Here is a 27,252-nt window from a genome sequence, read left to right as displayed (position 1 = left end):
GGGACAACCTCAAAGTGCTGCTGTAGAAGGTACACAATGATGCGACCCACACATGTGAGCATGGGGTGGGCTGGGGACCTTCCTGCCCTCTGGCTGATAGTGACTGCTAGTACGGTCTCCAAACAAACCATTTTCAGCAAGGTTGATAGTCCATAATCTCCACATAATGGATGCAGGGCCTTCCTGAATGCTGCTTTAAGCAGTTTTATGAAGACTTTGCTCAGACAGAATAAGCAGGGGATTCGGCATTAAAGAAAAACAAGTCGAGTCTGTTGACACCGCGGTGTCAGCCTGCGCTCCGTGCCGAGATCCCCTTCCTTCAAAGCTGTGCGTGAGGAGGTCCTCGCCCTACAGGTGTGAGCAAAATCTCAAACAGGTACCTCAGAGGTGGTCAGCGGGGTGCATGTGGGCAACCACAGAAGCTGATGGGCCACCCCCTAACCGCACGGAGCTCCCTTTGCCCTTCTCAGGGTGAACTCGGGACTGCCAGCCTCCCTGATTCTCCTTCAAAAAAAATAAACACAGCTAGCGTTTGCTCGAAAAGCCCCATTTTTCCCTTTCAGCAACACCTTTCCCTCGCCGGCCGGCCGGCCCCGTCCCCCCTCAGCCGCCCCGCGGGGTGCGGGCGGAGGAGGCGCTGCGCGGCGGGCGGCTGCGCTCCGCCATTGGGCCCGGCCTGCCCCGGGGGCGGGCCGGGCCCCGGGGCCCCGCTTTGAAGCGCGGCTCCGGGGATGGCCCCCGCCTGAAGGCGGCTGGGCAGCCTCGCCTCCGGCGGCTGCGGCAGGGGCGAGGGGAGGCGGAGGGAGGGAAGGAGGGAAAGGCCGGGCCGCCCTCGCCCACCGAGGAGGAGGAGGAGGAGGAGGAGGAGGAGGAGAGGGAGCTGGGGGCGGCATGAGGGAGCCGAGCGGTGGCAGCGGCTGAGGCAGCGGCCCCGGGGCGCGCCGCGGGCGGAGCGAGCCATGCGGGCGGCGGGGTGGCTGGCGGCCGTGCTCTGCCCCCTCGCCCTGCTCGGCGCCGGGTCGCGGGGGCTCCGCTTCCACCCCGGGCAAGGTAAAGGAGCGGCAACAAAGGAGGAGGCGGCCGGGGGGTGCCGGGGGGCTGCGGAAGGGGCCGCGGAGCGGGAGGGAAGCTTCTGGAGAGCGCTGCGGCTCGTCCTGTCACCGGCAGGGAGCGGGCGGAGGTGGCTCCCGAGCTGCCCGGGGAGGCTGAGTGTCCGTCTGTCCGTTGCAGAGACCTTGGTGAAGCGGCTGTCCTCCTACGAAATCGTCACGCCCGTTCGGGTGAATGAGTTCGGCGAAGCTTTCCCTCACACGCATCACTTCAGCAGGAGGAGAAGGAGCTTGGAGGGTCCACCGGAGCCCGCCGCTTTCCGGACGCACTACCAGGTCGCTGCCTACGGGCAGGTCTTCCAGCTCAACCTGAGCGCTGATGCTGCCTTCATCGCCGCTCAGTACACCACGGTGCACGTCGGGGCCCCGCAGGGCCAGGAGACCCCAGATCTGCGCCACTGCTTCTACCGCGGGCACGTCAACGCGCAGGAGGCGCACATGGCCGTCTTCAGCATCTGCGGCGGCTTGGTAAGCGGCTCGGTTGCTCCCTCCTGTCTCCATTCACGCTCTTTTCCCTCCCTGAAAGAAGTGTAGTGGGATGCCTTCGCCGCGGAGCCGAGCTGGAAGTTCTCGGGCGTCGTTCCAAGTAGTTGGTCGCGAAATGTCTTGGCGTTGGCAGCGTGCGGTCATGATGAGCCGCTTCTGGCGGGATGTACAAACGCTGCTTTCAAAGGATCTGTTGCTGGCCAGCGACAGGATGGTTGATGTAACTCTTGACACTTATGGCATTATAATGGAGGGAAAAAACCATGCATCAGAAACTCAGTAAGCTATTGTTTTAGTAAAATGCTGCTGTGAGTTGGCATCAGCTATGCGTTTGCAGCTAGATGGATGTGATGTGGTTATGAGTGAGAAACAGTGGTGCTTGAGATGATGAGAGAACAACTAACGTTGGTACTTTTCTTCCTGTGCTTTCAGTCACCCTGTAGCCGTGTGTCATGTTCCAGTAGATGCACTGCAGTGCTCTCTAATTGTGTTTCTATTAAAGTGAATGGGAAGTTTCCCATTGACTTCGCTGGGAGTGTGACTGTAAAATGCTTCTTTACTTAACTGAATTGAGCAAAGGAATCAAAACTCTATTGAAGTGCGTTCTTTACTCGTACTTTGATAGCATTCCTTGTGTTTTTTTTCCAAAGGTATAATCAAGAAATAGTACCACACAGCTGTCTGTCAAAGCCATTGTACTGTGTTGCTGCATTTCATAGTTTTATATCTAGAGACAAGACTCCCACGTGCCTGGTGATAGGATGAGGGGGAATGGGCTGAAGTTGCGTCAGGCGAGGTTTGGGTTGGATATTAGGAAAGAATTTGTTTACTGAAAGGGTCGTTAGGCATTGGAATGGGCTGCCCAGGAAAGTGGTTGAGTCACCATCCCTGGAGGTCTTTGAAAGACGTTTAGATGTGGAGCTTAGCGATATGGTTTAGTGGAGGACTTGTTAGTGTTAGGTCAGAGGTTGGACTGGGTGACCTTGGAGGTCTCTTCCAACCTAGATGATTCTGTGAAGACATGATATCTGGTGCTTTACCATACTACTGTTTATTGAAATACTGAGGACAGCTACAATGGTTGCCAGACCAGCCATTCCTTTGCAGTGCTTTAAAATAGCTGCACACCTTAAAAATACAATGTTGTAAACTTTCCGGTGAATGGCAGTTGAGGTTGAGACAAGGTTTTTATTGTAGCCGATGAGGAATGTAAAGGTGCAAGACTTATTTCTGGGAAGTGAAAAAATCTAGTGGTATCATATTCTAGTCTCTTTCTGGTAGCATATAGAAGATAGAATGGAATTGGCTGGATGCATGTGGGCGAGAGAGATGCATATTAAAAGAAGGCAATACGTGTGGTGGAAAAGAGGATCAGAAGTAAATGGTACTTCCAAGAGACACCTCTACTGTCTAGTGCTTATTCTTGGATATGTGGATAGATGCCATCTTGTCTTCGGGTTTGAAGCCTGTAGACTTGGACTGTTCTGTGGAAATTACTGAAGAAGCAAGCATTCTAAACCATTAATTCTGAATTCACCACAGTTTTGCCTAAGTATCTTTCTTTACAAACAGATCTCATTGGTTCATCTGCTTTGTACAAAACCCAACTTGAACCTATGCCAAAGCCTTCAGTATGTTGTACACCTAGCTCAAAGGGAAGTAGAAAAGAGGAGGAGTCACAAATAATTGCAAATAGGTTTTCATGTTCTTGTTCGTTCATATACCATGGGACTGGAGATAGTGTCATACCCTATAATAAACATGAGAAACTTAAAATCTTCTCTTTTCATGACTTTTATTGTCTGTTTTAATCCTCTCCCTGCAAATAATCTCTTCTTATTGCTTGAAGGGGCTGCATGTGCTGAAAATCATTTATCTGAAAAACATGTACCTACCACACTTCAAAGCTGTCCCAACTGCCTACTGCTTCATGGTTTTCAATTCTTCAGTGCAAGACCTTCTTTGCTATAGTAATTCGAATGTCTCACTTCTCTTGTTTTTTTCCCTATTTCAGTTGTACTACGGTCTGTACCATGCATTCTTCCACTTGTAAATCCTTGAACGCCAGTAAACTGAGCCTTTTCCTCTTCTAGATGAACCTTGTAAACTTTCACTACAGCTTCCAGCTGGACTTCATGTCCTCCATCATTGCCTGGCTGTCGTTACGAGTTCCTTGTCTGAACCACCACCAAAGGCCTTGCTATCCCAGAGCTTGCAGGACTTTCTCTTGCTGCTTGTTTCACCTTTTTCCAGGCAGACAAAGCCATTGTGGCCGCCTTTCTGTTGCTAATGAACCTGGTATGGTTTTGAGAAGATGAAGCAGAGCCTTGCATGGTGGCTGGTGCACTTCTTGTGGTACATGACCACAGCTCCCAAAGAGGGATTGTTTGAGTGTGAGGAGATGTTGCTGATACCTGCACAGAGTACCCTCCTAACCTCACTTAGAGCTTTCAGCTTACTGTTCTTCATCCGTAGTCAGGCATTGGGACGGGTTGCCCAGGGAGGTGGTGGAGTCACTGTCCCTGGGGGTGTTCAAGGAAACGTTGGACATAGTGTTTTGGGACATGGTTTAGTGGGTGACATTGGTAGGGTGATGGTTGGACCAGATGATCCTGAAGGTCTTTTCCAACCTTAATGATTCTATGACTACCAGGGGAGCTAATTTCTTTGGAAGAGAAGAATGGGCATAAAAGCAGGGGGACAGAGGCCAGGTGGGTTTTCTTTTTCTGTGAAATCTTGTCTTCCTGGAACACATTCTGCACTCCTGGGTACAGCTGTCCTCATGTTTAAGGACTGTTGTAATGGACTTGTTGTAAAAGTTAGTGGAAAGATCTTTTTTTCTTTTTTTTCCCAGTGTTTTTAAAACGTGTTTGTTTTGTGCATTCAACAAATGTACCTGCAAAAATAGGCTAGTCAGTCATTTCTCTTTTATCGAACTGCACTCTGCTTTGTGAATAAATGCAAAGATTTAAGTGATTTAAGGACTACAGATGAGGTAAGATGAGGTATTTATTGTGAGATACTAGAAACTAGACTGTAGTGACTCAGCAACCCTGTATGATATTTATTTGAAGTAAAATCCAGTCTCTTCTTAGGATACGTTTTCTCCCTTGCTGAACTTCGGTTTGGCGTATAGAAATTAAAATAGACGGGGTTGCTTAGAATTATTAGGTATAATTGTATCTTCCAAACTTGCATCTATGAGGCAGTTGCAGTAGACCAATGCTGTAAAAGCTAGGGATTAAAAAAGGATGTGGACTTAGGAGAAAAAACAAACAAACAAACAAAAAAAAAAACCAGGAAAACTAACAATGGAATCTTAAAAGTTGCTCTGAAGATCTGCCTGAGAGTGATCTGAAGTTAAACTAGGTGCTTGCACTCACTGTATCCTGTAGGCGCCTTTCCCCAACCTCTGCACTGCCTGCATTGGCAGCTTCACTGCTGGTTCCCAAGTTCCTTCTCCTCTTGTTTGCATTCTCAGGTTGTGTTCTCCCCCTCGAGCTCTGCTTTCCCTTTTCACCCTCAGTTAAGCCTTTTTCCGAGTGTGCCAAGAGCATGTACAGCCCAGAGTACCCGTGGAGCTTTGCTTAATGGCTCCTGACACCCTGTATGCAGTTTTGTTGTGTTACATTTCAGAGCGTGCCCTGGGTTCAGGGATGCAAATGGCAAAGGGAGGTTAGAAGGTCAGCGGGGAGCCTGTAGTAATTGCTAGGAGGGAGCCTGTAATTAGGGAAGTTTGGGAGGCTGTCAAAGGCAGAAGGTCATTTGGAGTGATGGCCTGGCTGCCTCGTTGAACATCTGATCACATACAGGCATATTTCTTACATCTTGAGAGTAATTTTTGAAATTTCAAACTCAATTTCACTTTATTTTCCTAAGTTCTATATCTTTTTTGCTTTTACTGCATTAGTCAACTTTAACTTCCTACAGACATGGGAAACAGGATCTGCTGAGGATGTCACTGGATTCATGTGGACTAAAGTGACCTCTCATACATTATCCAGACAGCAAAATCAGAGGTAAAAATGCTTAATTTAACTTTCAAGAACATAGGCTACAAGTTGATTGACAAATACCAATGAGTAAAGTATCAAGATGTGAGGCAGATATCATGAGTTTTAACTGGAATGTTACCAGCAGGCTCAGGAGAAGAAAAAAAAAAAGAGCTTTTTGAAGTTATTTTGCTTTTTATCCCGAATGCTATAGAAAAAAATGTTTAGTCCCTTGAGAAGCCTGGTATTCTTCCTTGGAGGTCAGGGATGTGTTGCCAGACTCTGGGGACAGCTAAAATTTGTTTTTGTGAACTGGGAGAGTGCCTAAATGCCAAAGGTATTTGATGTGATTTTACTCTGAGAAGGGAAATTAAGTGAGGAAGAAACCAACATTTCTTTGGGTGTGCAGTCTCTGGGGTATAGAGAAATGTCACATGCTAAGTGACTGGCAAAAGTTAGGAGTACATGTGAATTTTTTTTCTTGCATGGATTTGCAGATCAGCTTTCTGTAGTCCAGGAAGGCAGGGCTGCTGTGTTCTAATGTAGCTTCTGCAGAGTAGTGAGGTCTGCACGACAAATTTCTTCCTCCCTTAGGAGTTCAAGGAAGCCCCTTTTTTGAACATCAAACTTATATTTTTGCCATTCTCCATGTAAAAATGAACTGAAGTGAATCTTCAGAATTTGCTCAGTACAAGAGGCTGTACTTATTTTTTATTATTGGGGATCACCGGATCACCTTTTTGGGAGATTCTGAAAACAATTCTGTCTGCTATGTATGACTACAATGGTCTTTTTTTTTAGGGAAAGTAGGCAGCTCTGGAATTTATTTTAATGAAATTCTAATTGGTTTAAAAAATAAATTGTGCAGGAGTTAGAAGCTGTCACTAGTGTAGTCAGCATACAGTTTCTTGTGGAGTTGTAGTGCAGGTGACGTACTCCTTCCCTTTATCGTTCTGCCCTCCACAGTTTTGTGCTGTGTGGTACTAGTAGCTTCAGCGAGTTAAACTAGTGATTTTTTTTTTCCCCCAAAAAAAAGAACTTTTAACACTTGTAACTGAAAGATATGCTTACCCTAGGGCAACTTAATGTTTTAACTTAGTGGCTGCAACTTCAAAAAGTTACCATGTAAATCTGAAAGGCAAATCAGTTTCCAGCATTCAGGTCACATTTATAAATCTTAGCCACATACTAGTTTCTATAGATTTTATCTTCTTAATGTAGAGATTCCATCATAAACAAGAAATAAGTCATGTTAAAGTGTCAAGAGAATCACTTCTTGTTTGGACAAACCAAGTCTTATTAGTGCTGACAGACTGACCTGATGACTTCTACTTGATAGTTCTGGTTTCACTTGTCGTATAGGTATACAAGGTGAGTCAGCTAGCCCTGAATCCCTGCAACGTAACAACAACAAATTGCAGTGCTACCACTACAGTCCCTTGCACTTATTTCATCTCTCACAAGCGCGAAATGAGTTTAGGTATAAGGAATGAACTTCAGTAAAAGATAATTTTTTTGTTTAATTTTTTTTTAGCTAAACAGAATGAAAGCGTATTAGGAAGTAGGTTGAACCCCACCTTCTCTATAGTGTAAGAATCTACATAGCAATGGAGTAGAAAAATTTCTTCATTTGAATCTTTCTTTATTTTTATTTTTTTCTTCTCTGCTTTCCTCTCTGATTATTTCTTCTTTTGCTATGGCTTTTGCATAGTCTTTTGCTATGGACTTCATTTCATTGCAATTTTTGTCTTTCTTACTTTGGCTTATTTTCCTGTTAGCTTTTCTCTAACCTGTATGCTCAGAAGCAGGACCATTTTGTTGTTATTATTTTTATTTAATTATTTGACTTGTGTGACGTTTGATCCTCAGTTGCCCGAAGTCTTCCCAGTCTTGCTCTGTTGGCCACAGAGTGGATGATGCAGACCTTTTTACTCTTGCTGTCTTGTCTTTTCTTAGCTTTGTTTTCCTGCATGAAGGCACTAGAGATCTTTTTTACATACATTAGAGAGCGGACCATAGTACTTGAAGATGGTCCTTTATCCCTGACTAAATTTCTGCTTGCGTGTTTGCCTGTTTTGGCAAAATAACTATTTATTGCACAATTCATTAAAAAATAGTAAGACGGCTTAAGTTGTGCCCCCCCCCCCCCCAACCGTTAGACATCAAAATATTCCCAATACATTTTTTCCCAATCTGTGAGCATCTCTGCTTCCAGAGATGCTCTGCTTCTACCCAGGAACCAGCATAGATCAGCAAATACAGGCAGAATTAATAAAACTTTAAAATGAGAAAACATATGGGGAAGGGAATTGTACAGCTGAAGGTCTGTCACAGAAAATGTTTATCAGAAACAGTAGGCTCTGAGTATGTGTGTGTCTGCTCTTTTGACCAGCCGTTCTGCAAGAACTGTCCTTCATCTAGGCATGTCCCAGGCAGCTTAGCATCCTTGACATAAGATGTTCAGCAGTCTCTGTTCTGCCTTTTGCCCACATCCTGTGTCTGGTAGCCTCCTTTCCTGACAGCTTCCTGAGTGCATTCTGTTTGTCAGATAAATTGTTCTGGTGGCAGTGGCCTCATGGAATTGCTACTTTTTACAGGCAACAGTCAATCTTTCATTGGTTTGGGTTTGTGACACAGGTGGACTTGCTGGAAGGCTGCGTGCAGCCACAGAAGACTGGATTTGCTTATAAAAATGTTTTCATTAAACTCTTGGGAAGCATACAGAGGGTGTTGTGCATGAACATACTCGGTTGAGTTAGGGGAGGAGGAAGGACACATCATGTGGCCCTCTGTCACTAGAAGAACTAAATCACTGTTCAGTGAACTGTGTAAACCTGCTTTTTCTGCATTAAACTAATGCTTCCACCCCCTGGGGCAGGCAACAGTTAACTGTCATGGATCTCAGGAGATTGTGCGTGCTTGGGGAATATAAATGGGCTTTCCATGTGAGATATCGGATCTGCAATATGTTCAGTTCTACTTCCATGATCTACTTTCATGTAGAAAACGGCAAGGTTATGGTAGCTAAGTTAAACCATGAAAAGAGACTGTATCTTCTGGGTATACGTACATTGACAGAAGTTCTCCAGGTAACTACTGTGTGATTGACTAAAACAAGGTGAAAATCTAGCTATAGCTGTGTGTGCTTGAGTGATAACTGCCTGGTGATGTATGTGAGGTTGAGGTTGAAAGGTCCCTTTGGAGCTATTCACCTCCCTAGGAGAATGAAAGGTGGTTCTGTGTGTTCTTAAAACTAGAAGAAGCTAGCAACTTCTTCTTAGAAGAAGAAGCTAGGAACTTCTTCTCCCTGTTCTTCTAACAGGGATAAATCTCAAATGCAAATTCGCTTCTCATTCACTGAGACAGGCAAGGTTATATAGTAGTTTCCTTCCAGACTCTAGTGTGGAGGATCCCTTAGGTCTGTGTTCTAGGGAAATACTTAGCTTGATGATAGCTTATTCACGTGTGTTTAACTAAATTTGTGTATACGTACATTTCACTTTCCAGTTTCGCTGGATATTACAGAATAGCTACTTTTCTATAATGAAATCTCTGTAATGTTTCTGCTGCAAAAGCTGTTACATTGTTAAAAAATTGATTTGTCTGACTAGTTCACTGTAAATTTTATATAAAGGTAACAATAAATAAACTGGCCCTCTCATTTCCTTCCACTCCAATGAATCTTGGTAATTGCTGTGATCCCTGCAGGCTTTTCTGCCTGCTTTTTCCAGCTGTCCTTGAGATTGTTACTATAACACTCTCAAGTTCTCCACTATTTAGCTAGTCTGTTACTCCAGATTGTATTTAGAAACTTCAGAAATGCCATTTTACTTGGCTTCAGCCAGGCTTTTTGTTGTCTGGAATAGTCTTACCAAGAGATGCTCAGGGTACCTACCACTGGGTTTTCCACTTCCCACATGTATAGGCTTTCCCCTAGGCTGTTATGCAGAATGGAAATTGTCTTTTTTGTGTGTTCCTGAGTGGAAGTAACCCACTGGGGGGCTGCTAGGGTACTGGATCCAAGACTACAGTTTTCAGTATGGTTAGATCAGGCATGATCTAAACACATTAGTAGGTAAGAGCCCTTCAGGATTTTACGTGGAACTTAATTATGTAATTCCAAATTGGAACTTGTATTCAGCCAGTGACTAGGGACCTGTCTTCTCAGACGAGGATACTTCTGAGCAAGGATGGGTTGCCTTACTAATTCTGTTACAGGTGTGATTTAGTACGCCAAAGGTATGATTTCTATCTGCTAATGAAATCCTAGTGTCACTGAATTTGTGAAGAAATGTGAAGTCAGATCATACGGTTCAACTGATGATCAAATATTTTTCCCTATTCTTTTTGTAGCACGTTATTCTATCAGTCTTTAAGAGCTTGAAATGTAATGCTGCTTCTAATCACTCCTAAAAAGGTGTTCCACCAGGTAACATTTTTTCATTGCTAGGTAGATTTTTTTAATGTTGTTTTGCTGGTATATTATTTATTATTTTATTCCTATTTCCTTTATTATATTATCTGTAGTTGTAATAAATGAGCTGGCAATCACTACATCTTACTGTGCTTCTCGTTTGTTTTCTGGTAAAAATCTCTCTTCCAGATGTTGGCACTGTACCATGATCAGATAACCTCTAACACTTTTTTTCTTCGGTGAACTAATTAGGCTATTCTTCTCAAGTCTTTCATTAGAAAATGTTGTAACAGTGGAACAGGCAGAGAAGGGCGAAGGGCTTCTCACATTATTTGGAAGAGTTTTGAATTAACACAACACTGAATGAGAGAGAGAAAATAATACGAAAGAAAGGTATTTTCTAACTTTGACTGAGAAAGTACCTGTTCTGTAAACTACTTGCAGGTTTTTGAGCTGGAGCTGAGAAGCCATGCTATGAGGGCATGAAAAATACTTAAGCATAGGAGCAGAGCTTACCTGGGAGGGAGTCTGCCAGTTTGGAGTCATGTTTTCCAGAACTTCAGTCATTCGTTTAGCATTTTTCTGAAATCTTTCCAATTTTGCTGTTGGACATATTAAGATTAATTCCATGTTTCTGAAACCTGCTGTATATCCCTTATGTCTTCCATGTGTTCTTCCAAGTTGCCATTATACACAAGGATGTAATTTGTATATATGGGTATGGTCCGTACTTTACCCATAAATCCTGCAATACTTATTTCTACTACTCCTGGAATAGAGCAAACGCATTGATTAAGACTATACACTTTTAAGCCACTTTAAACCACTGAGACATACCATACAGAGTGAGTAGCTGCCTTGATCCATTGAACCTTGATTCAATATAACGTGTCTAGCTCATCCAGAAGATCTTAAATCCAAGAAATAAATTATCTTTCTCATGTGGGCTTTCTCATAAATTTCCTCAAATCTGTGCATACGCACACAGTTCTGCGTAGTGCTCACTCTTTCCTACTTTCTTTGGACCACTTATTTATGATGTGCAAGAGACTGTTTTCAATTTTGTATTCCACTTCCACCGAAGAGATCTTTTAAATGTACTTTTCCCTCTTTATCTGAGAACAGAAATAGAATGTTTAGGGCAGATTTCTTGTTACATGATTTCAGAGGCATCTGTGGCTGATAAGTAAATCCAGTTCATTTCTGATTTCATTTCCTGCAAATGCTTGGGCTCCTGTTTCAGCAACCTGCCTCTGTACATCTCAGTGACTTTGTTTGGTTTATTTGTTTTTACCAAAGTAATCTTCACTTGGATCTTACAGCCCTCTTCCTTGCGAGCCTAACTCACAGTAATGGCTCCATTTGTATCTGCAGGATCTGCCACCAGATCACCAGAAGAAGCAGCGCTTTTGTGAATGAAGGACTGCACACCAGGCAGAACAACGTATTTGTAGACCTCTGTGCTAGGCAAATGAGGAGAAAACCATGTGTAGCTAATCAAAATCCAGCTTTAGTCTAAGAATTGATATTGGTGGTTTCAAGCTTAGCTTCTCTTAACTTTTTCTTTTGACTGGGTTGCTTTCTGAGATGCTGGTTTCCACTCATTAATCCGACTGCAACCACATATGGGTAGTGCTGTCTCCCAGAGCTTGGATTTTTGTTAGTTTAGTATTGCACTCCAAACTTATTTCACTGGTGACTGTTGAATAAATTGTAATGTCTGCTTGGGTTTTAAATTACAGATATAATGCGCTCTTCTGATGTTAGAACACTTTTTCTGATCTCTTATCCTTTGTGTTTTCACTTGCAATATAAAGAGTTCTCTTGAACTTGCACAGGGGATGTGCAACAAAATAAAGTTATCGTGGGCTGCTGCTGGGAGGTGTTCCTAAACAATGGCAGTAGTTATTGCTTGTGTATCCATATACTGTTGATGAGGAGAAAATTAAGGAGAGAATAAAAGTTTTTTGCATTATGGGTTTTGATCAGCCATTTTGTATACGACTAAACAGTGGTCCTGGGATACTGGGCCAGAGCGTGAACAAGGGAGAAGAAACCCAGCACTGTTTTTCTAAAGTGGCTAGCCCAAACATCTGGAAAGTTGGAATCTCCTGTTTTAAGGACATTATTATGCTTTTGGTATTAATCTGGTTTCAAGCAAAAAGGAAAAACACTAAGAACAATTTTGAGGGCATGAAATATAATGGAGGATTCCTCCCTTCCAGCTGTCTGTCTGAATTTTTTGGATTGTAAGCGTATGATGTTTTGTTTATTTCTTTGCTATTTTTAACAAAGGAGAATTTGTTTCTTTTGCTTTCTAGGCATTTTCTCTATTTAATGTAAACTAGAGGTAAACACAGTTACTGCTACTTCTGAATATCTTTTAAGAGGGAAAATTGCCTGCCTTTTTTCCCTAGGCAACTTCAACGCGTCTATTCTTAGGACAGGATTCTGGATTTCAATTAAGAAGATACTTGTATGAGTTCTGACTGAGATATTTAAACTATAAGGTAATGAAAGTTACGCCCAGATGTTGCTAGGCATTTGATACTGTGTATTTGTTGTTAGGCCCCGTGGGATAGGCAGGCATTAGAGCACCTTCTGAGGTGCCTGATAGTCTGGTTTTGCAGTTAGCTTTTGCTAACAAGGCTTATTTTTTATTTATGTATCTATTTTCAGGAGAAATGGTCCTCTGTTCCCAGGTAACCCTTGCTGTTTTGGTTGAAAAATAATTTTCCTTGATAGGAGGCTTAGATTTTACTTGGAGAGGGGTTGGTGCACTTTTCATTGCTGCTGCTGAAATGCAGTGTGGGAGTGCACAAAGAGGAAAGGGGAAAGGCAGGAATGCTGCTGTTGGAATATCAGCAATGTTAGACTGACTTAGGTTAGCCATGATGCCTCGTGATGACTCTCTCCATGAACTGGACAGGTCAATGCATTCAGAAATGTAATTCCGAATTCCTAGGTAGTGTACCACTCACAGCATTTGACTGAGTACAGGATCAGGAATCTGAGTGGAATTTTCAAAGTTATCAAACTCACTCAAAAACGTCTTAGCAATTTTTTTTTAACTTTTTTTTTTTTTTGAGTTTGAAATGGTAGAGATATAAACTCTTGTTCTTGCAGCTCTTTTTTTTTTTTTCCAGTGGAAGTTTGCTATTGTGGAAGATGAGTTTGAAAACGCAGCACAAACACTTTCCTTGTTAGTTCTGTGCTATTATTCTCATACTTGGTATGTTTCTCATAGCTGAAACCATTTCTTTGTAAGATCTGAAAGCCTGTTAATTGGAAAAGCCATTGACATAGCCAATAAAGAACCTGCTCTAGCTGTTAGGGGTAGAGGGAAATAAAATGTACATGTGGGAATAAAGCAGCAGCAGTGAAGTCTTTGCTTTTATTAAATCTTAAAAATAATAATAATAAAAAAAGACTCTGTTACCTAGTAATAGGGCTTAGGATATGCCAGGAGAAAAGAATTAATTAGCGTGTTAGTGTTCACAAATCTAAATTTATGCCACTTGGGTGGTTCGGACTTGGACAGTTTAAATAAAAACATTGATGTGAGTCTTAGCATCCCTTCTTACTGCTTTGCCCCTTAGGGATAGGATCCCCACATCTGTGCCTGTCAATTTGCCCAGAAAGTTGCACCCACCTGGGTCTAACTGACAAGCTGTAGCATAGCTATTGCATAGCATAACTAACGGTCTTTTAAAAACAGAAAACTGGCCACTGCTAGAAGGGCCCTGAATTCAAGGGGATATTATAATTCAGGTGTAATGCCCTGGGGAAAAAAATATATTACAAAAGTAGTCTGCAGCAGATAGATTATAAAAGCCTACTACCGTAGGCTGCTGCTAAATTGGTTTTTTCCTCCTTCTAGCAACTAGCCTCAATTGTGTTTTATAGAACTATGTCCTCATTTGTTGCTGCGTAGTTTCTAAGCAAACCTTGTGCCTGTCCTCGCCTCTGCTAGTTACACATCTTTTGTTTCACATCTTTTCATAATCTTCTGAAATATGGCACTAAAGCCATAGGAAACCATAAATTTTTGTTAGAAGTGCAGAGAGAAGGAAGAGATTCCACGTTAGGATTTTGTAATTGAATGGATTATGGGGTGGTGGGAAAAGGAGCTTAATTTTTGTTCTTTTCCTTTGTATGTATGCCAGTGCTTTGGTTGGTAATCAAGTTCTTTTGGTTCCCAGTACATAGTTAACCATGTGTGTCCCCTAGGGAAAAAAAAAAAAAAGAGAGAAGAAACATATTTATGAAACTGTCAACCCTGAATTCCTGAAACTAGTTTCAGTCTTTTAAAAATACTGAAAAGAATATCAGGTTAACACTGTTGCTAATATGTGGACAAAATGCAATTTTAGAAAAAAGTATCAACGATATAAAGGACAGAAGGCCTCATCTAGAACTCAGACAACACAAATCCTGAATTTCTTGATGGCTTCCACTCCCCTCTGCACAGTTTCCCAGGTGATCTTGCTTGGTTATACCTACATTGTTTTGACTTCTCTGATCTTCTTTGTTTCATTAACTATGTAAGGCTTATGTAAGTTTTATTGGTAATACGTAAGGTGGTCTTTGTTGTGGTTTACACTGGTGGGACAAGATTCTCAAAGAGAAACTTTGCCTTACTTCCAGCTTCCGTCTCTGCAGCTCCTGCTGAAGTTTCCTCCGTCTCAAGTGCAAATTTATTTCTGTTATTCTGAAAATATTATTTTAGTTTACTTCCATTAAAATTGTTTTTATATTGGTATTTTAGTGCAAAATAATTTTATTACTTCTCTTACTTTCAGATGGGCACCTTTAAAGCACATGATGGTGAATATTTTTTAGAACCTCTCATGAAAACGGATGGAGGTGAACACGAAGATGAGCATAACAAACCACATCTTATATACAGGCATGAAGAATTTAATAAAAAGTATCAGAAATCCCACAAACCATGTGAAGTTTCAGGTATAGTCCTACTTTAAATTTCAGTGTGACTTTTTCAAGTGTCTGTGTTCTGATATTTAAAAAAAAAAAAAAAAAGAAAGATTGTTCCACTAGAACTTATGCTTTTCTTTCACATAGGCTTGGCAACAATTTTTTTTTTTCTTGCCAGTGGCTAGTTTAGATGTGGGAGAAAATGGGTATGTAGAAGTGTATCCTGACTTTTCAAGAACTTCTCTGTGGATTTATTTTTACACCTGTGTGTCATATGTAAACATTTAAGGAGCAGATCCACAGGAGTTTATGTTGCTTATATTCACAAAAGATAATGAATTTATTGCAAATCTAATGGATAATATAGGACATCTGTCCTTAAAAATGGAAGTATATAATATTACCCATCGATACAGGTGTTTTTCTGTATGGATATTTTAATGTAGTCATACTACAAAGCAATATTTAGCTTTATTTAAACTATGTAGAAGCAAGGGGGTATAATATACAAGCATACTGTTAGGATGTGTCACAAGTGAATGTGTCACATTCTAAATACTGAGATGTCATCTGCTTTGAGATATTATGATGTAGAAGCCTTTGAAGGCCCTGTCTGAGCAGTGTCCGTCTGAAGCTTTGCTAGTAGTGCCATTTTAAAAACATTTTTGCTGTATCTGAAGCATTTCTTATTTTTTAAGTCTAGCGAGAGATTAAATGCCTTCTTTTAATAGATGCATATGGGCTTCATTTAGTGGGCATCAGAGAAAACACAACTGGGTGGAGACCCAAAATAGGAGAAAGCAGCTTAAATTTGGTTCAGCTTGGCATTTAGAAACATCCTGTCTAATTAAAATTCTCCACTTTACATGAGACTGAAATCTGCATTTCTTGCATTTTGAATCTACTTGCATTTCAGGAATGTTTATGCAACGCTGAGTACATCTGGAGAAAAGGAAATTCAGAAAGTCTCAAATATTACTTTCTTTTAAGGAATATCTGACCAGCTGTTTTCAACCATAAGTTGCAAAAATAGTGGAGTAGCTTGTGGCTAGTGTTAGAATTTTGGGAAATTCTTAGATCGCATTTTGTACTCAGAAAAATATGTTGAGAATTCTGCTTTTCTTTAGAAGATGGCTGCTTTCTGGCCTTAATTATGGTCATCTTCCGTTGAACAAATTCTGCTGAAATGTATTTATTTTCTTGAGTCTGTTTTTCTGGAAGCTGTTGCTACCTGTTTATTTGTGGTTGCTATTGCAGAACATGGAGTTAGTACTTTGAAAGCCAGGCAACTATTGATTAAAAATATATATATATTTTTTTAAATTATGAATGGTATATACTGAACCAAAGAAGAGATCTTTAAGGTTGTGTTTTTTTCCTATGCTGCATGTGATAGAATATGCTTAATATAAACAATTTACTGTAAGAAAAGGCTCTCCCAGCATTAAGAATATGGTCATTTTCCCCTTTTCATGTATTGTATCAGCTACAGAAGACTGTAAGCCAGGGATTACTGTAACTTATTTTGAGGGACGGTGGACATTGCACAAATATATATGGAGAAAAAAGCTTGTGTGGTTATATTTCTCCTAAGAGATTTGTCTCCTTTAATGCTAGGCTTGCCTGTCTATTTCTTTTTCTTTTTTTTTTTTTCCTTCAAGGAGAAACAGTATATCTAGCAATACTTGTGATCATGAGAGTTGGTTGTTCTTTAGTTGGTGGATTTTGACAAGGGGATGTGGAGAGGCTTTCTATTTGGCAGTATTATTTCTAAGTTAAGCAGTGGATGTTTGATCAGGTTGTGATTTATAACAATAATGACAATAGTGATCCGTCTCATCCCACTCCAGACATTGTACATCTGCATTAGTCATCCTTAGCCCCTTTTTAACTTTAAAGGAGAGAAAGTCACTTATATTTACTATCATTCATGTGCTTATTTTGGACATGTTCTTTAGGGTAAGATGATTTGTTACCAAAAAATGTGAGTTTCATTGCACTGACTGTAAGGAGAAGCTGGATGATTAGACATATATGTTTAATATAGTCAGATGAATTCCATTATCTGTGTTTAAAGAAAATTAGTATTGGATATATCTAAATTTTCTTTGAATCCCTCATCTATTTTCTTTTGTTTTAAACTGTTTCTTACTTGTTCATCGGTACAGTATCAAAATGTTAAATCTTTCATCTTGACTTGCCATATTCTGTTTTACCTTTACAGTATTTCCTAATTTGTGCATATATTATTTGTTTTCTTAAAATATATTACAAGAAGTACTGAAAGAAGGATTGAAAGAAAATAAGATTGCTTATGTTACTGTAGCAAGTCAAGGTCAACTCTTCCTCCATTTCTAATATTCATTTGTCAGATCTCTATGGAAATTACAAACTTTCCTAGACTTCCTATCCCTGCATGTAACTGTTTGTGAAATAACGTCTTCCTTATAACCATACCCACAGTTGCCTTTTAACAATTTAAGTCCAGGAGGTATTCAGCATTTTTTCGGAGTTGATAGTGTGTTCTTTTCCTTGCAGATCTGAAGAAGGTCTGCTAGTAACATACTTCTCTTTGGAGTAAACATACCCTTTTTTCTAAACTGTTCTGTATGGATCATGTGTTCAGGTTTCTTCACATAGTTGTATTTTGCTGGATTTTTCCAGATTTTGTGTTTTGTATTTGGAAAAAAAAAAAAAAAAAAAAAAACACGAAAAAATATTAGTTTAATAAAGAGTTAAGCTATTCAAATTAGTTTACTTTAAAAAAAAAAAAAAAATAAATCCCAAAACACGAGGTTTTAGCAGAAGCAGAGTCTATGCTGAGCAGCATGGAAGGAATACCTTAGATGCATATGGACAACGTAGCAATTTATACATTCCAAGATAACTTACTCTGTTGTTGTTGTTGTCTATGTCTGTCCTGTCCCATCCCCCTCCCCACTAACCCCAGAAAAAAACACTATTGTTTCAACTTGTCATTGACTGTAATGTTTGAGATCCTTTGCTTAAAAATAAAAATATGTTATTTAACTTGTCACTTTTCATCCCATGCATCTCTGGCCAAATGCAGAACTTCTCATTTCTTTCCCTTGAATTGCAGCTTTTCTTTTTCTAAGCCACTGCCTCCGTTTTTCTAGATCATTCTGAGATCTGATGCTGTCCTCCAACATGTGTAGTACTCTTCCCAACCTCTGACATCTGCACATCTAGTTTTTTACTTTGTGAATAAAATATTTTGAATAGCAGATATGCAACATGTCACCTTTGAAATCTCATTTAATACATCTTTTTAGTTTGGAATCAGGCCATGGTAATTACTTCTATAGATGTCTAGCTAATCTTTTTCACACTTGTTTCTAGTTTCTTTTTAACTTGCTGATGAAAAGTTAATTGGAAACTGTGCTATAAGCCCTACTCAAGTCAGGGTAAGACATCTGTTGCATTTCCTTTATTCATAAATTCTGTTTCCTCAGTACAGGGAAACTAGAAGAGTTTGTCACAACGTTTTTGATAAATATGATAGCTATTACTCATCCTTTTGTTTATTTATAAGCACAGTTATTTTTATTTGTTCAAGTACTGAAGCTGTCTTGGCTGGTCTGCAAATTTGTCTTAAACTCTCATTTTAAATACGGGTGCTGTTTTGCGCTTTTCCAGTAGTCTAGTCTCAGACACCTTCTGTACCTTACTAAAGATGATGTGAATGTGAGACTGCTTCATCTAGTTCTCTTTAATCAGGCTCAGTCAGTCTGAAAATATCTAAGTAGGTACTCACTAACACGTTCCTTTTCTATGCCAGCCCCCACATTTCTTTTGAATTCCCTCTTTAATTGTTAGTGCCAATATTTTTGCAATTACTGTGCTTATATTTTGTGACTGATTCTCAGGTGACTACTCAGCAAACTTAAAGGTGCTTGCTGTTGTCCCTTTACTGCCATTTTGGACAAGAGGAAATGGCCTCAAGTGTTGCCGGGGAGGTTCAGGTTGGAAATGAGGAGACATTTCTTCTCAGAAAGAGCAGTCAGGCATTGGGATGGGTTGTCCAGGGAGGTGGTGGAGTCACCGTCCCTGGGGGTGTTCAAGGAAGGGTTGGACGTGGTGCTTAGGGACATGGGTCAGTGGGTGACATTGGTGGTAAAGGGATGGTTGGACCAGATGATCTTGGAGCTCTTTTCCAACGTTAATGATTCTATGATTTTCTGGCTGTATTGTGCCCTGACTTTAATGGAGACAGATAGTTTACCTGTCAAAAGTAGCTTAAAGTTTACTGATGAGGGATCTTCCACTGAAATATGGAATGCATAGATTTAAATCCTCTCCAATTGAGAATGACACCGAGTCAGGATCTTTATAGTCAGCACTGTAGTCCTTCTAAGTCACTGGAATGATGTAGTTAGTTACTGGGACTATATTCTATATATTCTATATTCTATGGTTATATTATGAGCCATATTCTTCAGTAGCTGCTCATTAAGAAGACGTCTAGCCTCCAGAAAAACAGTGAAGACTGCTTCTGAGTGGCTTGAAGTATCTCAGTAGGTGCTCAAGTTCCTGAGAACAGTTAGAATTCAGACGTGCTTCTCAGCTAAGTATTTCTGTGGGCTGCTGCTGAGGTGACTGTGATCAATGCATGGGTTTTATCAGGCATCAGAAGTCCCTGGTGGCTGGAGTACATGCTATAACTGGGAAGTGTTACAATACTAAAATGCCTCCAAACTATATCTTTTAAACCCTGATTCAATATGATGAATATTAATGAAGCTGTCAAGGAAATCACTTTATACAAATTTAATGATACATAAATGAAAAAGTCGACAGGGACTTGAATTCAGGACTCAGGTCTAGTCTTTGTCATGGCTTGCTATGGTTGGTTTTATTGATGTTAAAGGTTTGTGTGTAAAAATGGATATTTTAATTTGCTCTTTTCTTGCACTGCTTAGATTGTAGTACGTATCTCCTTCCAGCCTGCCTGTTTGAATTACGCTGTATTCCAGGAACAATATTACCACTGTCTAATTCTTAACCAACTTTCAACAATTAATTTGTATATGGAGGGAGTAAATGCTAATGATCCAGATAGCTATTTTGGTGTTCCTATTACAGCATTTCATGTTTAATTTATTTTTTTGTTCTTGTGCTGGTTTCATTGGAAGTAAGCTCATAATTACAATTTTTCTTTGTCTATTTTAGGCAGAGTTTTACCTGTCTATTTCTAAATTTAAAAACTGCATTCTACATTAAGTCTTTTTTTGCTTTACAGAAAACAAGCTGAAAGAAAGCACTTTACTACATCCAGACTTCAGCAATTTAAATGAAGAGAGAAATGTTTTACAGAAGTCCCCAAGTATAGAGTATGCTTTTAAAAATCTATCTTTAAAGGATGGTGGCAATAATTCACATTCCCGGAAAAAACGTTTTCTTTCTTATCCACGATATGTAGAAGTGATGGTTACAGCTGACACCAAAATGGTTCGTCACCACGGGCAGAATCTACAGCACTATATATTAACACTGATGTCAATAGTAAGTAAAACCAAAGTTCATAATTATTAGCAATTTTTGTTATTTCTGTTCTGGTGTTTTCTCTTTTGCAACTCCCCACTCTTCTGATTTGACTGAATTCTGTATTAAAAATAAAGATTCCATAAACAAAAAATGTAAAGCCCAAATTTCAGATTCTTCATCTTTCCAGCTTAATGCAGTAAGGTGTGTAGGTGAAATACTCTGACCCATTTCCTGATTTGCTGTTACATTAAAAGAACTGTTAAGCTTCAGTGAGTTAAACATACAGATTAATTACAGCAGACACAGAGGTTAAAAGGCATTGTGAAAAAATGCTTGATTATAGTAATCCTACTTTTTCAAGTAACTTTGAATTAATATGGGTTAGATTTTGAGTTGACATTTGGTTCAAGGAAGAATTCAACACAGAAAGAGCTCAACTAAAAGTCACCTCTTGTATTGGCTCTGAACTCAGTACAACATGCTCTGTAAAATCAAAAGGTTTACTATGACATCTGTTGAACTGTTTTTCATTAAAACATGTGCGAAAACACTCTCTATAATTTGTGTTCAAATCTCTAGATTTGTGTCCTTGCATAAATTAAACTTCTTTAGTAGATGAAAGTTGTATCTTTTTGTTGGGCTTGCAAATGAAGATACCTACACTTAGGTTTCTGTGGAGGTATCTGGTTTAAATAAGAGAGCTGTTTGCTTGATCAGTTATAGACATCTACTTTTGGATGAACAGAATAGCTCAATAGTTTCCCCGGGGCTCAATTAATTGGCACTGGATACTTCTATGAAACAAATTAAGATGCCATAGGATATCCACCTTGGCCCCAGCTGCTGCTTCACAAAGGTGTGCAGGTCTCGTGTAGACTCTGTCATACGTGCTAGTTCTTTGTAGGGATAAAATATCTTAAAGCATCTGAAATGACACTAGATACAGGTATGTAGGCAACTGAACCGAGTTCTGTTCACTCTCATGACTAGATGACCAGCTGACAGAGGTGCTGTCACCTCTTACACAGATGTAGGTATCAGAGTTTAGAAGTCTTAATGCGCCACATTGATTTTTATTTTTGATTTTTATTATTTTAAAAAATTAGGAGGGTGGGGGAGGGGGATTTTCAAAATGTAAAAACTGTTTTCTCCCTATTGTGCACCTTACAGTGCAATTACAGTAGCACTACAATCTCTTGTTAAATGCTGCCTTCGTCCTGTGCGGTTGCACACTTTATCTCTGTCTTACAAAGAAAATCGTATTTTTGAAGTATGACTAACATCTGTATCATACTTAAATAATTTTTTTTTGTAGAGCTTCTTATATAACTTCAGAACTCTGCTATCATTGCACAATAGCAGAGTTGGATGGAATCTTCTTTGATCATTTTATAAGAAAAATTATGAAAATTAAATGTGTGCTGAATCTCATCTCAGGTTTTTAGTAATTCGGTATAGTCTTTGAGTTTTTATGCTAGCATTGAAGGTCTGAAAGGTCATGTCTGACCAAAAAAAATCACCGTTGGAAGGTGTTTTTTCCTTTTAAACTTACAGCACAAATTCAGTTTGAAAATCATTTAGAAAGTATTGGTCCTGCAAATGTCATTATTATAAAATGACTTTTTAATACAGAGTTGTACTACAAATCAAAATGAAGTGGTCCAAACATAATTTTAAAATAGAAGCTGTTTTTCTATAAAAACCTTGCAGTTAGATGAAATGATACATTTAATTTTTTTTTTTGTTGTTTAGAGCAAACACAGTTCCTGCATCTGTAGAGGTCATTCATTCAGCCACTATGCCTTATAATGTTTGTTTCCTGTGTCTCTTCACTCACATAATTGGACTTCTACTAACTAAATAGGGTATTCACTGTATAACTGCTTCTAAAGAGAGCCTATATAAGCTGTTTTTAAGATTAGCGTTTAACACGTACATGATGAATGAAAAAAACACCAGTTCTTTGCTATAAATCTTGTGACTTCATTCTTGCATGCACCTGTCAATACTGTAGAACTAGGGCTTAGGTCATTTATTGCTGGCTTTGAGGTAATGGCACACAACAAAAAGGCACCTTTAATGTGAATTTAATATCTTTATCTACTACAGTTTTCAGCAAGATGTATAATGAGCATCTTTTGGCAGCTATTAGTCCACATGCACATCTGCTAATTCTGAAGGTAATCTTGAAACAGAAGCTTGTTTAAACCTTTGCGTAGAAATACTTAGCTTTTATAAATGCAAAACTTCTTGGAAATACAAAATTGGATCCTAACTGTGGAAAATTTTTCTTCACAGTTGAGTTAATTTTTCCCACCAAGAGTACGTATCCCAGCTTAGTGTCCTCTACTTCTTTAAGCATTTCAAATAGTCATAGAATCACTGAGTAATGTAAGTTGTAAGGGACCTCTGGAAAGTCATCTGGTCTAACCCTTTACACACATACATGTTGCTTTGTCAAACGAATCCAATATATGCATATGAAGATACTATCTTCGCTATCTTTTCTTCCTTCTCATGTATGCCCCAGCATACTTGTGCTTCAATAAGCTAGTAATAAATGTGGAGAATAGGAAAACAGGTAACTACCACTCTTTGCTATGTAATCTATATCAGAATTCATCAGTAGGCAAGTGGGTATTTTCTTGATGCACAGCCTATTCCTGTTTGAAATAGAATCCTTATTAGTCTTATTTCATTACCCACAAAGGGAAGAAATGAAACTATTAAATTTTATCCTTTCTACCATAATACAGATAGCTTTGATTATTAAACTTAACTGGTACTTGTGTCTGGTCAAGCAACTTCTACTGTTACAGGAAATTGTCAGATTGCTGGCATTTTAAATGAATCAAGCATTATATTTTGCTCTTATCATTCTGAAACTTCTAAGGATATCCAGTTTTGGCTTGGATTTTAAAGAAACCTAAAGTTTAAGTGTATAAATCCCATTAAATTTTAATGAAACTTAGATATCTAGCTCCCAGAAGAACCTTTCAGATCCTGGCCCATTTTTTTTTTTTCTTCTTATTTTAAACATCAACAAAACCAGAAAAGTAAACTTGCTGCTATAGGATATTTTTTTTTTTATGGGTGGAAAATAAGAACCAAAATGTACTGCTAAATATTTTTAGGGTTTTAAGTGTCTTGTCACTCATCCAATTCAACCTGAAAAGGCTTAACTCTCAGCATGCGAGTAATCCCATTGAACTGAAACTGGAATGCATTTAAACTGGAATGAGTATTCATAGTATTTACTCTGTCTTGGAAATGCTTTTTACTGCTGGTTGAAGGATGTATTTGAAAGTACAAAGAATAGCTTTGCCATGGAAAGGCTTAGGACTTTATCAAAATTTTTATATTGAAATACAATAAACAGTGGCATTATTTAATGTGAAGTGATTAATAAAAAAAATCTGCATTCACTTAACTCCCCATGTTCTTTCTTGTTCTTCTAAATGTTGCACCAACATAGCAGGTTCTGTCTTAATAGATTTCGTGGCTGGAAGACTCTGTCTTAGGCATTTAGGTTGCAGCAGTTCAAAGTTCCTAACAGTAAAGTGAGATCTTAGAAGTTGAGATAATTCATTAAAATTCATTAAAACCCTGGAGTTTACTATAAAAACACCAGAAAATTGTCACATCAGGTTCCATAATACATTTTGTGGCACTGTCTTTTTGTCCATCAGGCACCTTAGTACTGACCCATTTAAAGATATTTACAGTTTAAATAGTTATTTTGGAGTCTTCTTAGTCTATAATTAGCCTGCTTGCAGCAAGACCTGTGTAATCTCTTGTCTTTCTGAAAATAAAATGTGACGTGAAACCACCTGGGGTACGGCTCTGTTGGCCAGCTCACATTGTGGACTTGGCTGCTTGTCTGGTCGTGAGTGCCAGGGCTGCAGTATGGCAGGAGGGCGGCCGCACATTCACGGAGAGGATTGAGACAGCGTCAGTTTAGCTCATTTAGCTTGCAGGGGGTTTGTGGAATCATAAAATGGTATTATTCAATGGCAAAACAGTACCGTTATAAAGTAGTATTAAACCCTGCTATTTCTGTTTTCATCAAGTTCCTGCGCCTCTCTTTGTGCAGGGAGGCTTTTGCTCTTCATCGTTTTGTTCTTTGATCTGAATAAATCTGAAAGATTACACAAACTGCCATTGATAATACTACTGTCATTTTAGTAACATTTTATGCCTACTATAATTTACTAAGATGTAAAATGTAAGGCACTGAGTAACAGCTCTTAACAGCAAAAAAAGAAAAATAAAAAAAAAATGCTTCTAGTTGTAGACTTGTTTATATAATTTTTCTCCCTTCTGACAGCATAGTGGCAGCATATCATCATCAGCATACACCCTGAAACATTTTCTGTGTGGAAAGAATCCGTGCCTCAGCATGCTGCCCCCTTTCATTAAAAACCAGCTGAATGATTTTGTCCTAATATATACGGAATGAGTTTAAAGAATGTTTTTAGACTTTCACAGCAGTTCATGCTATGCAACTGTTAACATTTCAGCTTTCCATAACAGCATGGGAAAATATCCAGATGCAGGTTAGCATTTAGGAAAAGCTAACGTTATTGAATCTAGCATATAGTCATAATTTTTAAAATAGGCAGTAGACTGAAATAAATTGTAGGTTAATCATATTACTTTTGTATGAGTTGGCATCTGAATGACAAAATACATTTTTGAGTTCAAAATCTTCTGATGAGTGTGTTTCTCTACTGCTGAAAGGCTGCTACTCTTGTATTTTACTCTTTCTTTTCACTCAGGTCAGTGTATTGCTATTAATGCTGCAGTAATGTTCAGTGCTTTACATTTCGCTTATCTTAAGATAAAGAGAGCCAGCACAAAGCCATTTGTTCTTGCTTAAGCTCATTCCCATACAAACTGTATCTTGACATACAGATATCTCTCTCTATAAAAAACACTTTTTTGTTTTCTTGACTGACTACCCTTACAACTGTTCCAGCTCCAGGGTGCCTGTTACCAAATGCTGTAGTGCCTCATCGTGTAATGCTGTATCTTGAGGTCCATCGGGTAACACAGAGATGGAAATTCTGCAGCACTTAAGCAGGCACGTACTGCCATCATTATAATTCACTGCTGTTATGCTCTTTACTACTATTGTTAGCTAGTTCTGTTGTTGTTAATTAGATATTTAATAGTTAGTTTAGTACTAATCTCTGTGTTGTTCTCAGCAGGACAGTGTTCAAGGTCTACCCCTGTGGTGAAGCCTTAGTTCTGTTTAATTGTAACAAAAGCCTTGCTATAAGCCACACATGACTCATGTATAAGAAGGAGACATTTTCCAAACAATACCATTGTCTTTTTGTGTGTGTGTGTGAAGCTTCTAAGGGGTAGAAAAGTCTGGCCAAGGAACAAATAATTGTTCCCTGTGAAATGATCTTTTCAGGTAGTTTCTTTCAGATACTAAAAGGAAGGATGCTTTGACATCTGAGCCATGTGTGGTGCCATTTGATGTGATCTGATTATAGCCTTGGTGTCTGTTTTCATCAAAAGACTGTAGTTGGTGATGACTAGGTTACCATTTGCCACGTTTCTGCAGCATTAAGGGGATATCTTTGCAACTGTCTTAGTCCCAAATTACGGATAAGACAGTGCCCAGGCATTCCTGACAGGGTGACTCACCCTTTAAAAGGGATGTGTTCTTTCTCTTTGTCTCCTTCAGAGCACAACAGGGAGTCTGCTGGAACCTCTGCTTGAATAACTCAGGGGATGGTAGATTGGAGAGGCCGGTAGGAAATGGCAGGAAAGAATGGTTTCTCTGAGCTGTGTAGGTATATCTGTGCAAGTTTGCGTGAGAAATCTCTACCAGTGTTAGGTTCCTCCAAAAAAAACAACTTTGTATAGGAAAGGTGGATGGAACAGAATAGGAGTAACACTGGCAGAAATAACACAGCTTTTTCTTATTCTCTCTCAGTGAAGCAATAAATGCTGTGATGACTTCTTTATCTCATGACTTCAGACAATTCTGGGGTCTTACGAAATATATGGCAGAATCAGGATATGACAATGGAAGAGGTGAAGGAGAAATCTCCCAGGTCCTGGATATCTCACATCCTTTCAGCACCACAGTGATAAATAAGAGATTGTTGGAGCCTGCAGAAGACATGTGAGCTAAGAGCTGATACCATGTTTCTTCCAAGTGATATGAATGTTTGTGTTCTCCTGGTATCATGGTTGCGTGTAGCAGACAAGAAGAGAAAAAGAGGTCTTGTGATGCAGTATTCAGGGGAAAAAGATCTGAAGAAATTCGATTCTGTTTAGATATATCACTTCTTTTCCAGCATCTAGAGGTACTTGCTCATGTTCTATCCCCTTTTCTGAACTTGATGGTTTGCAACAATTCACAGTTCCAGTGTAATGGACAGCTACAACAGGGACAGAAAGAGAAACTAAACTCTGCTGTGTCACCTGGCAGCCACAGCTAAGGTGATGACATAATCTGACTTTAGTCTTTGGCAATTTCATGAAAATGAAAACCGTGATCCTTCCATTGAAGGTTAACTACCTTCATTCTTGCTTTTTTTTTTTTTTTTTTTTTGCCTTTCTTTGTTGTGTGGTCTGAGCTGCTGTTCAGTGATGTAGGTGCCCATATCAAGAGTCTGAAAAATCTCTTGAAAGTTATTTCCCTTTGTCTTGGCTGTTATCTCCTTCTTTTGTGAAGCCTGGATTTAGATCACTATAAAGCAAGTGGATCTGGAAATTGTAAAGAAATGGTGTGTTCTGTTAAATTCCTATCCCATTTCATCATCCTTTTTTATGAATGCTTCCAATAAGA

The 27,252-nt window shown here is 39.4% G+C and overlaps 1 protein-coding gene across 8 annotated transcripts in view; it reads left to right on the top strand.

The window, feature by feature from the left end:
• Positions 1-676: 676 nt before the first annotated feature.
• Positions 677-27,252, top strand: part of ADAMTS20 (ADAM metallopeptidase with thrombospondin type 1 motif 20) — a 96,664-nt gene continuing 70,088 nt past the window's right edge. For 3 of the 8 annotated variants that reach the window (XR_010829271.1, XR_010829269.1, XM_066992039.1), the window contains exons 1-4: positions 684-1,050; positions 1,231-1,577; positions 14,804-14,966; positions 20,197-20,459. Coding sequence is in view for 5 of the 8 variants with exons in the window: in XM_066992039.1 (XP_066848140.1) it covers positions 960-1,050; positions 1,231-1,577; positions 14,804-14,966; positions 20,197-20,459 (864 nt within the window). In the remaining 3 variants the exon portion in view is untranslated. Of the gene's footprint in view, positions 1,051-1,230; positions 1,578-13,894; positions 14,481-14,803; positions 14,967-20,196; positions 20,460-27,252 lie in introns of those variants that run through there. The other 5 variants (XM_066992056.1, XR_010829265.1, XM_048065929.2 and 2 more) reach the window with 5 other exon arrangements.

The sequence above is a fragment of the Anser cygnoides genome, chromosome 1 (genome assembly GCF_040182565.1).
Source record: "Anser cygnoides isolate HZ-2024a breed goose chromosome 1, Taihu_goose_T2T_genome, whole genome shotgun sequence".
NCBI classification, from domain to species: Eukaryota; Metazoa; Chordata; class Aves; order Anseriformes; family Anatidae; genus Anser; species Anser cygnoides.
Note: the sequence above shows the minus strand (reverse complement) of the source record. Positions and strands in the feature narration are given on the sequence as shown.